Source organism: Adiantum capillus-veneris, chromosome 1 (assembly GCF_014529385.1).
Source record: "Adiantum capillus-veneris isolate H3 chromosome 1, ASM1452938v2, whole genome shotgun sequence".
Classification (NCBI taxonomy): domain Eukaryota; kingdom Viridiplantae; phylum Streptophyta; class Polypodiopsida; order Polypodiales; family Pteridaceae; genus Adiantum; species Adiantum capillus-veneris.
Window position 1 is genome coordinate 45,611,099 of NC_140931.1, and position 11,544 is coordinate 45,622,642.

The 11,544-nt window shown below is 39.5% G+C and overlaps 1 protein-coding gene across 1 annotated transcript; it reads left to right on the forward strand.

Annotated features, from left to right (window-relative positions):
- The first annotated feature begins 6,318 nt into the window (after positions 1-6,318).
- LOC147464643 (uncharacterized) lies at positions 6,319-11,544 on the forward strand. Its single transcript, XM_086513513.1, has 4 exons — positions 6,319-6,416; positions 6,524-6,581; positions 6,859-7,452; positions 11,093-11,544. The coding sequence occupies exons 1-4, from the start codon at positions 6,319-6,321 to the stop codon at positions 11,108-11,110; spliced, it is 768 nt and encodes a 255-aa protein (XP_086369639.1). The 3' UTR covers positions 11,111-11,544.

An 11,544-nucleotide genomic window follows, 5' to 3' on the forward strand; every position in this document is an offset into this window, starting at 1 on the left:
TATTTAATAACTCTGATAATTATTGTGTAATTATCTAAGCTAATTAACTAATTTTCCCTTTTAATTTATAATCAATTTTAGATATTTTTGAGCTAATTAAATAGATAAACTAATTATTTGTGTATATGCTAATTATTCTGGTTTACTAAAGATATACACTAACTCTGATAATTATTGTGTAATTATCTAAGCTAATTAACTAATTTCTTCTTTTAATTTATAGCTAATTTTAGATATTCTTAGCTTAATTAAATAGATAAAATAATTATCTGTATATATTCTAATTAATTCATGTTACTAATAATTTTATACTAACTTTGATAATTATTGTGTAATTATCTAAGATAATTAACTAATTTTTCCTTTTAATTTATAGATAATATTAAATATTTTTAGATTAATTAAATAGATAACTAATTATTTGTGTATATGCTAATTACTTCGACTTACTAATGATTTATAATAACTTTGATAATTATTGTGTAATTATCTAAGCTAATTAACTAATTTCTTCTTTTAATGTATAGCTAATTTTACATTTTTTAGCTTAATTAAATAGATGAATTAATTATTTGTGTATATTTTAATTAGTTTGGATTATTAATGATGTATACTAACTCTGATAATTACTGTGTAATTATTTAAGCTAATTAACTAATTTTTCTTTTTAATTTATAGATAATTTTAGATATCTTAGCTTAATAAAATAATTACTTGTATATACTAATTACCGTGGCTTACTAAGGATGTATACTAACTTTGATAATTATTGTGTAATTATCTAAGCTAATTAACTAGTTTTTTCTTTCAAGTTATAGATATTTTCAAACATTTTTAGCTTAACTAAATAGATAAACAAATTATCTATCCATATGCTAATTATCTCACCTTACTAATTATGTTTTCTAACTTTGATAATTAGTATGTAATTATCTAAGCTAATTAAATAATTTCCCCTTTAATATTACAACTGGTTTCAGATGTTTTTTACTTAATTAAAAAGATAAACTAGATAATTGTGCATGTGCTAATTACCTCAGCTTACTAATGATGTTTCTAAACTCTGGTAATTTATTTATAATTATCTAAGCTAATTAACTAATCTCGCCTTTAAAATTAAAGCTACTTTTAGACATTTTTAGCCTAATTAAATAGATAAGCTAATTAATTGTGCATGTGCTAATTACCTCGGGTTACTAATGATGTTTTTTAACTTTGGTAATTACTATGTAATTATCTAAGCTAATTAACTAATTTTTCCTTTAAAATTATAGCTAATTTTACACTTTTTTGCCTAGTTAAATAGATAAACTAATTATCTATTTATAAGATAATTACCCCGTGTTCCTAACAATGTTTTCTAGCATTGATAGTTATCTTATGATTTATTAAACTAGTTTACTAAGTTTCCCATATTCCCACTTGATTGCCAAGCTTATAATATGAAATAATACGGATATTTATTATATATAAGTAGTATGATTACATCAATGCCCTTAAAATGATGAAAGACTAATGTTCAGGTTTTTGAATATTGCAGCAGAAGCTTAGAGACGAAAAAAATTAAAAATTAATAGCGTAGAAGAGGTGATGCAACTTAGCTGAAGAGAAAAAAAATAAAATTGTAATGATCCATGATTTGTTGGAGGCAAATCATGGAGTTCTACTCGGGATGACCGGCTATTCGTTATCCAAATCGTAGCCTAAAGCTCTGATATCACTGCTACAGCGGGGAACCGTGGCTTCCCTGCAAAATACCCAAAATAACACAATAAATCGCATAAAACAGAATATTCTGCATACCTAGCACATCCACAAGCGCATAATCGCAAGATACACGGATAGAGAGAGAACGAGAGCGAGAGTGCAATAGAGAGCGTGCATTCGTACCTCCTAGAGCGGAGTGCTACGCCGGGACCGCGAGAGAGAAGAGGGAGAGAGAAGAAGAATAACGCAGACACTGGGTGCAATCTCCCCCCTTGCAAGAGTGAGCATTTCCCTCTTGCATGTATTTAATTTATAGATTTCTTGAATGCTCAAAGTGGGTACAAACTTGGCCGGCCGGACATAAATGGCCGAAGCTCATAAAGAGCGCTTGAATAATAAAATGTACAATATAAATGTTATATCCTCTCACATAGGCTAGTCCGATCAAGTCTTTTCCACCAGTTAGCTGCATTAAATCATAAAAATCAATTCCATTACAAATTCCATCTCAGTTTCCAAGGCTAATCATTGTAAATGACTTTTGCTCGTTACAGTTGTCTCCTACATTGCGCTATACAAACAAATCAGATTTGCTTTCCTAAATTTTTTGCTTAATTATTACTTTCGTTTATCTATGTTATTCCGTTACAGTTGCAAAATTTTCTTTCCGCTAAGTTGTCTCACATTTCCCTTACCGCAGGGTACTGGATAACTTTTTCTTTGTGTTCCAATTTAATTTATTTTTTAACTTTGCAATTTTCAAATCAAGGTGCCCACACTGTACGTTTTAAATGTGTGATCAAACACTAATATTGAAGCAAATTCTCGTTAGGCGGGATATTCTTTTATTTCAACTCAAACTACTCACACAACACACTAACATATTTGGATTTGTTAATTATACTATGGTGCAAGTTTCATAGTCATGTTCTCCATAGCTTGTACAAAGAAGTTATGTTTGACAAAGCCTGGGATGCAAGTTATGATTATCCACGCACACACTGGTTTATATATTTCTGATGCAATATACCCTCAAGGTATGTACATTAACCTCGCTCCTCTTTTCATATTTGCTTTACCGACAATGTCTTCGGAAACCAAACATCTCTCATGTCATCACTAGTACTTCTTAAATGGAATCACTTCTTACATCCTGTTGGTATGTACCTCAAATACATCACTCCTCTGTTCCTATTTCCTGTCTCTGAATTATCTGCTCAGCTGAATACTCCAACCAATACTAAGATCATGGCTTCTAATTGTACTGCAAGGAATTTTTACTAACATGACTTGTCTATAAGCTATGCAGCTACTCATGTCAGCTACGGTGCTATGGGATAGTGCACAACAATTTGTAAGTGCTTTGATATACTGCACTGTGATGTCAACAACATAGTAAATATTTTTTTTCTCCTTTATGTCTTGTCTAGTCCATTGTTCACACAGGCACACAGATTCGCCGATTTAGGTAGTATGTAAATACTCATCTTGGTACAATTACACCGATTCAGACAACACATGACAAATTACAAATTCATGATTTTAAACAATACCAAATGCAGATTCGCCGATTTAGGCAGCATTAGTGCAGATCCACCGATTTAGGCAGCAGATTTTGTTGGTGTCGATTCGCCAATTTAGGCAACACCGATCACAGACTCATGCTGCAGTGGTTGGCCACCACTGTCCTTAGCATCCTTCTGTTCCCGGGTTTACAAATTGAAGGATATTTGGATTTACACTGGGTATATGTTGGCAAATATTTGGATTTGGATTTTGATTTGGAATTGGATTTGGAACAGGATATCTGATGATTTTTTGTCGCGACAATTTTTGTGGAAGTACACTTGAGATTGATGGGCATTGATTTATTAAATGATGATTGTGACCAATGATATCTTGATTTATCAGGATATGACATATACTACTTATTCTAGTGGTATGGGACACTAGAATAGGCAGTATGTGGATGACGGCAGGCATAAGCAATATTGTCTAATTTTAGGAATTTTTCTTTTCCTATGTTGTAGTTTTGATACAGATTTCTAATCACTGTTTTTGACAAGTATGGTTTGCAGATTTTTATCTTCGCAACTGAGGACAGTTGCTTTCCAACGGAGAGGTATGTAATGGAATTGTTATTTTACTCTTTATTACAGCTGACAGGTGGAAAAGGCATCAGCAGATAATGGACTATGCAGAAGGATATCACATTTTATGTATATTTTTTATTATTCAAGTGCTTCGGCCATTTATGACCGGCCGAACAGTTTGTACTCATTTTGACCATTTAAGAAATCTATAAAACAAATACGTGCAAGAGGGAAATGGTCACTCTTGCACGGGGGGAGATTGCACCCAGTGTCTGCGTTGTTCTTCTCTCCTCTCCTCTCTTCTCTCTCACAGTGCCGACGTAGAACTTTGCTCTAGGAGGTGTGCTTGCACGCGCTCTATTGCGCTCTCTCGTTCTCGGTCTCTCTCTGTTCGCATACGTCATCGATTATGTGCTTGTGGTAATGCCAAGTATGCAGTTTGATTGGTTTATGTCTTGTAGCATGTTATTTGGGTATTTCACATGCTCTCGGCTGTAGCAAATAAAGGGAGGCCCGAAAGAGATGGACACTCCACACATGAACTCCTTAGAGTTTAAGCATGGTAGTTGGATTACATGGGAAGGGTTAGAAGGAAGATCTAATTCCGTGGGGGAGCAAACCTGCCTCCAACCCTATGGATCCTTGGGGTGTGGAGCCATGACCGCACAACCTTCTACTAAATCTTCTCTTATAACGCTCTTTCTCTGTTGGGAGGCGTTGTTTTCCCTTTTGAAAAAACATGTGGCACCCGCTGTTCAGGAGGTCAAAGATCAAAGCAAACTCTCACTATATGACATTGCACACCAAACATGGAAAATACTATATGACTATATGACATGGGAAGGGTTTTGAAGGAAGATCTCACTATATGACACTGCACAACAAACATGGAAAATTCTATAATGTAAAGCACAAAGACTATTTCTTATCACTGCTTGGGAAAGCACATTGACTTGGGTCTTAGTTCATGAACAATGAAACCATAACTCCAATGAAGGTTGTGAGGATGGTAAAAAAATTCATTGAAGGACGTCTTGTATATCGAAGGCAAGTCCTTTTGATGGATGATTGCGAGTCCGCCCACCACAAGAGGAAACAAAGGATATCGAGGATGATTCCAACCATCGACTAAAGTACAATGTGCACACCCAAAGCGAACAATCTAAAGGAATCCCTAGGAAGATCAAGTTTTTTGACATTACTCCCATTAGGAAATCGGAGAGCAAGGAGGAGTATGTGGTAGAGCCAAAAGACAATGAGGCTTTTTGTATGATATGACATATCCCAATTGCCTCCAAGGTAACATGTGGTGGCACAAAGAGTGGAAAAATCAGGTGCAAAAATGGTTATTGTAGGGTGTGTCAAAGGAATTCCCACACCTTCATTTGAGGACTATCGTAAGCATCCTAATGGACTTCAACGAGAAATTATGTAGTGTTGCCCTTCATGTGATCCATTGTTAGAATGGAACACAACATGTCCATGGTTGCATCCTACATCGAGCATATGGCCAATAGCTATAGAGACTAATTTAATAGAGGAAGAAGTCAAGTGCTTGCTTGAGAGGTGGCACATGGTGGAGACAACCAATGTTGCAACACCCACAACATATTCAACCAATGAAGGTGCCTTTATGAGGGAGGTGGAAGTAACACAATTACAAGTATTTGCAATGGGATTTGAGTGAGATACGAGTTATCAATCTCAAAGGAGGCAACCAAGCGAATAAGAAAGGCACTTGAGATGAAAGCGAGATCACAAAGGAAGTGATGTGAGTGGAGAAAGCTCACAAGATTTTCAAGTTGCTTTTAAATAGTAATGCACTAGAGGGCCACATCTACAATGTGGAGATTAAAAAAGAGCCATCTTGTACTTGTCCCGACTTTGCAGAGCTTGAAGAGCAAGAAAAGCCTTATCTTCTAGTAAACATTTGTATGTTGTTTTTCTTTGTGTGCTAGGCTTGAGACAAAATGAGCATATGCTTTTTCATCAACCTATTCTCCGTTGAGGAGGTTCACAATGTCCTCAGCCAATATTTGACCTACCCTTGTATGCAGTAGTGGAGTACATGCTGCCCCACGACCATGTAACCAGCTTTAGCCATGTTGAATTTATGAAGGTGGCTCCTTGATTTGATGAAGTCCTACTTTATCCACTTTTCCAGTAAATTATGAGCTTTTACACATAATTTTTCTTGGAAAAAAAGCTCGCCATGGGTGAAACAATGCTTGCTAGGAAATGCTTGCCTAGAAACAAGCCACCCATTTTTTTGTATAAGGGTGTACCCTGCATGCGTGCCCTTTACGGGATCTTTGCAGTCTCTCTCTCTGTCTCTCTTTGTAAGTTTCATGTAGGCCACTATGAATCTTCATCTTGTCGTATGGGTTTTGTCTTTAGGTATGGGTTAGATGGGATGATGTATTCATGGAAATTTCTTGCTGCCAAACTTCAAAATGTGTTAACAACATCAAGTAGCTAGCTTGGTCGATTGAGTCTTTATTCTTTTGTGACCCGGGACATGGGTTCAAAGGCGGCCAAGCGACCTTGTGCGCTCATAAGGACGTTCGTATCGATTCGCACGGGATGTGTGCAATTTGCTACAAAAAACAACATCAAGTAGCTCTTGCTCATGTTGTTTTTAAGTACATGGAAAAGCTTGATTGGACACGCCTTTGAGGAGTAGAATGTTGAGATGTGAATACATGTCAGTGCCCCTGGCGCAGGTCCAATTCATCAAATATGAAGAACGTCTCTTTGTCTCTCACTCAGCTATCACAGGAAGTTTTGGACAAATTCTCACAATATTTCCCACATTGTGACTTACCTCAACATCATGAGCTTCTGTGAGGGAGGCGTCGCATACCTAGCTAGGTACGATTGGGGGCAGGGGACCACCGGCGGTCCCCTGCCCCCAATCGTACCTAGCTAGGTATGCGGTGCCTCTCGAGCAGAAGTTCATCATGTTATGCATTGCATGAAAAACACTAAGAAAGACTCCGTTTTCCTACATGAGAAAATTTCTAAATCTTCTTGTGTATATGTAATGGAGCGTTCGTAGCGTGTCTCGCACAGAAAATCAGCCTCTTCATCCTCTTCTGTGGACTGGGCCGAATGGGTGCCAGAGTGCCTGCAACCAGCCATAGCCATAGCCAGCAAGCTTCCATACCACCACGACCACGAGGATGATGAAGACGAGGACGATGAGGATGATGGCCATTCTGTAGACAATGAGCAGGATCCTCATCAGAACAGTTATGAGGAGGAGGAAGACGAAGATGGATATCACCGTTTACAAGAACACACACAGTTCCACCGTGTCCACCATCACCTTCACAGGCAAGGTGCAGGGGCTGCGTTAAGGTCAAGAGGACGCCAGCAGCATCAGCATCATCACCAGAATCATGGAGGGGATGGAAAACTGTGCGTCTCTTGCAAGGAGCTCTACTGTCCTCTTCGTGGGGGTGATACCTGCCATGAGTGCTATGAGGAAGCTTCTGAAGCAGAGGCCGCCCTCAAGAAAGAGATTGAAGAGCTCAATGCCCGCATTGCCTTCCTCCGCACTTGGGCACCTGAAGCCATGTCTGAGCAATTCTCAGACCTTGTTCTTGAGAGCTCTGATGGCTCCAAAATTAGGGCTCATCGAGCTATTTTGGTATGTCTCTCTTGTTTTAATCAGAATTTATTTGGCTGCAACCCTTCATTGCTTTTGTTCTTCTGTCTGGGGTCTGAGAGCACATGATAATTTTACTTCCTTAGTTTTTCAGAACTGTGGCCAATGTAGATGTAAGTGGCACTTCCAAAACAGTTTTATATCATGGTAAACGAATTTTTTTGAGCTAGTAAGCGTGTAGAGTGTGATGATTTTTATAACCTTTGCCATGGAGTACTTTTAGGCTTTTTTGGTGTGGTTAAATGGCTCAAACTAGTGGGGGTGGACATAAACCTGGTTTGTTGGTTTAAGAAAATAAGCTCTAATTAGGAACTAACTCCATACAAACCTGCATCTACAAATGGTGTGAGTAGGCATGGTGTAGGTGTTGTCCAAGCTATGCATGGCAAAGGTGATGGTCTTTACTTCATGTTTGGACAAGCAGGTGAAGTTAAGATCGTATGTTATCAAGTATTGAAATTTGAAATTGTGATTAACTTTGCCATGGAATTCCTCGTTTGGGTTCTAAACGTTGTAGAATCTCATTCGAATCTGTTATCTTTAGTAGGATTTCAGAATTTTTGCTTTTGTCTTATCTTCGTTTGTATGATGTTGACATTTAGGAATGAAGTTTTTGCAGTATCTTATTCTTGATTTAAAATGGTCTAAAGTTGAGAGTTTGTATGAAGTTTCAGTAAAGTAAGTTTCTCGATTTTGATTTTTGATATTTTATAGCATTTTGTGTGTGTTAAGACTCTCTTAGTAGTGCGTTTTGTTTTAAGTGTTGTATCCTTTCTTGAGGCTTGTAAGTTTAGACCTTTTTTTATGTTGCAAAATACTGTATACACTTGTAAATCTAAAATCTAAAGATAATCACTAGGACAGATTTATTGAGATGGATGTAGAGCTTGTTACAAGTGAATTGTGCCTTGATGTCCGCAAGGTGAGTTGGACTCGATTGAGCGATATGGTATGTGGAAGTTGTTTCCTAGGGCAGCTAAGTAAAAGGTCATTGGTTCCAAGTGGGTCTGCAAGGCTGAGTACAACTTGATTAGTTTGTGGAATATGTAAAAAACTTGATTGGTAGTTAAGGGCTTACCTCAATGGCTCAAAATTGAGAATGATGAGACCTTGGTTCCGAACTGTGTGGATTGCCGTGATGTAAATCTTTCTTGTGTCACGTGGGCACTTCACTTGCGCCACGTGGACATGCTTCTGCCATAGTCTAGCACGAGTCTTAGCTTAGGACTGATCTTGGCACCTTTGTGAGCCTCTAGCAGGACGTGCATGTCCAGGCCGGTCATAGTTGCATACCCTCTCTTGCACAGAATCGCTCAATAGAGGCAGAAGAGATAGAAGGAGAGCACAGGCAGCAGTGCACAGACCCTCCCCAGCGTTTTCTCATAGAGCCAGCCAGCGTTTTTGGAAGTTGACAGCATCAGCGTTTTCAGACTTCCTAAACGTTTGCAGATTCAGAGGTAGCCTTGTCGTCTTTGTAGATCCTCGCCGGTTGCCTAGCGTTTTGCAGATTCAGCCTAGATCTGCTGCGTTTTCAGTTTTCAGCCCTTAGTCTCGTTGAACCCGAGTGTTACCCGACCCCATCCAGTAGCAGATCCTCGCCGCAAGTGCCACCTTGGTGCAGATCTGCCAGCAGTTCATTTTCAGCCCAAAACAGTCCTAGCGTTTTGCAATTTCAGCCTAGATCAGCCAGCTTTTTTGCATTCCCACCCAGCCTTGCACGACTCGGCAGTTGCAGATCAGCCCCGCAGTACCGCCACAATAGTAGATCCATAGCTAGAAGACCTAGCGTTTTCACATTTCAGCCATCAACCTAGCAGATCTTGCCGTCGTCGTCAACACCTTCATGATCGTCGTCGTTGACATCATCGTTGTCATCGTCGACATAGTCCTCACTTAGCATCATAGCATTATGACCCATGGTGCAAGAATAAAGAAAGTACTTGCTCTGGCAACAAAGCAAGGGGGCCCTTGAGGGTTTGGACCCGACATACTGTGTCCTCTCTCTCTCTCTCTCTCTCTCTCGTGTCCTCTTTCTTTCAGTTCAATTCAGTTCTTTCAAGTGAAGTAAAGTGTCCCTTGTGTTTGTGCCGAGTACCTAGATCCGAGCTAAATCCATTAACACTTCTGTTGCACCTGACATTGGTATGAGAGCTTTGTGTGTGCTTCGGCTTCACGTACTCAAGAGAAGAACCTAAAGAATCCAAGAAGAACCAAGGACCAAGGAACCCCAAGAACTGCCTATTTTTTTACCTTGAAGGAAGCTTCGTGTCCCTACCCGGACTTCTTAGCCTCTTAGTACCCTCATCATGGAGCATCCAGAACCAGTGCCCATCTTCATCGCCATGTCTTTGAAGGACGATCGACATCAGTATTTTTTGAAGTTGACAGCATCAGCATTTTCAGCCTTCATCAACGTTTGCAGATCCAGCGGTAGCCTTGGCGTTTTTGCAGATCCTCGCCGGTTGCCTAGCGTTTTGCAGATTCAGCCCAGATTTGCTAGCGTTTTCAGTTTTCAGCCCTTAGCCTCGTTGAACCCGACCCCATCCAGTAGCAAATCCTTGCCACAAGTGCCACCTTGTTGCAGATCTTTCAGCAGTTTATTTTCAGCCCAAAACAGTCCTAGTGTTTTGCAATTTCAGCCCCAATTAGCCAGCGTTTTCGCATTCCCAGCCTTGTACGACTCGGCAGTTGCAGATTAGCTCCGCAGTAGCAGATCCACAGCATATTAACAGGGGATGGAGGCTAGAGACGGGGGACGCCCGGATCCGGGACGGGGACGGATGGCAGACTGCCTGCCAGATGGGAACGCAACCTGAACGTCCGGGGACGGCAGGGAACATTAGTCAACAGTCAACTTTTAAAATTTGAAAAACTAACATTGAAATTTGACTCATTTTGAGCCTTTGTGGCATGTACTTTTCATTTTGTGTCCATCTCGATTCTCGTGCCATCGATGTTTTATTAGCACATTTGCGTCTATATGACTCATGTCTTTGGTCTATTTAGTGTAAGTTTGTGGTTCAAGTTATGCTCTATGTGTGTGGGTCAAAAAATGCCAAAAAAAACTTTTCTTTTTTGTTTTTTGCCGCTTCGCCCCGTCCCTGTTTCCTAACTTTTGCCATCACGTCCTTGTTCCCGACCCCGACCTGCCGTTCCATGTTACTATGATCCACGGCCAGAAGACTTAGCGTTTTCAGATTTCACCCATCAACCCAACAGATCTTGCCGTCGTCCTCGACATAGTCCTCACTTAGCATCATAGCATCATGACCCATGGTGCAAGAATAAAGAAAGAACTTGCTATGGCAATAGAGCAAGGGCGCCCTTGAGGGTTTGGGACCGGACATACCGTGTCTTCTCTCTCTCTCTCTCTCTCTCTCTCTCTCTCTCTCTCTCTCTCTCTCTCTCGTCTCTTTCTTTCAGTTCAGTTCAATTCTTTCAAGTGAAGTAAAGTCTCCCTTGTGTTTGTGTCGAGTACCTAGATTCGAGCTAAATCCATAAACACTTCCGTTGCACCTGACATCTTGCCCCATTGTTCAGCGATAGAATACAACCTATTCTTGCCCTCAAGTGATAATTGCTGGTATGGACCTAACCCACGTTTTTTGACGGTGATTTGCAGAAGGTATATGAGAGATAACCTCACGATTGTGAGGCTCTAAGATTGAGAGACAAAATTTGCAAGTTGTGAGAAGAGACTCTGCAGCCAAGCAAGCTCCTTGAGCTTAGTACAAGAAGATAGATTCATTCTTTTGATTGTTGGGGCTGTGACATTGATGTCTACTTGGCATAATTGATGTGATAGCCTATATGCACCTATGTGAAACCACGTGCTAGAGTGCACCCAGGACTTATGAGACATGGAATGATGTATCATATCATGATGTAACCTCTTGCAATGCTCATGTATGAGGGTCAATGAAACCTATATTTTCTCAAGGGATGCAATGATTTATTTTCTCTATCATTGTAAGTGATATTGTAATGTCTCCACCATAATGTAACAAGTGGTATAAGAACCTTTTTAGCATAGAAAAAAGTCTAATCCTAGCTCTTGATTAGATCAATTTCAAA

What these genes read in the sequence shown, in the direction of transcription:
- LOC147464643 (XM_086513513.1), top strand. Translation starts at nt 6,319, where the DNA reads ATGGGTTCAAAGGCGGCCAAGCGACCTTGTGCGCTCATAAGGACGTTC. An exon ending in GCTACAAAAAACAACATCAA is followed by an intron (nt 6,417 to 6,523) that starts GTAGCTCTTGCT and finishes CCCCTGGCGCAG; the next exon opens with GTCCAATTCATCAAATATGA. An exon ending in TCACTCAGCTATCACAGGAA is followed by an intron (nt 6,582 to 6,858) that starts GTTTTGGACAAA and finishes GAGCGTTCGTAG; the next exon opens with CGTGTCTCGCACAGAAAATC.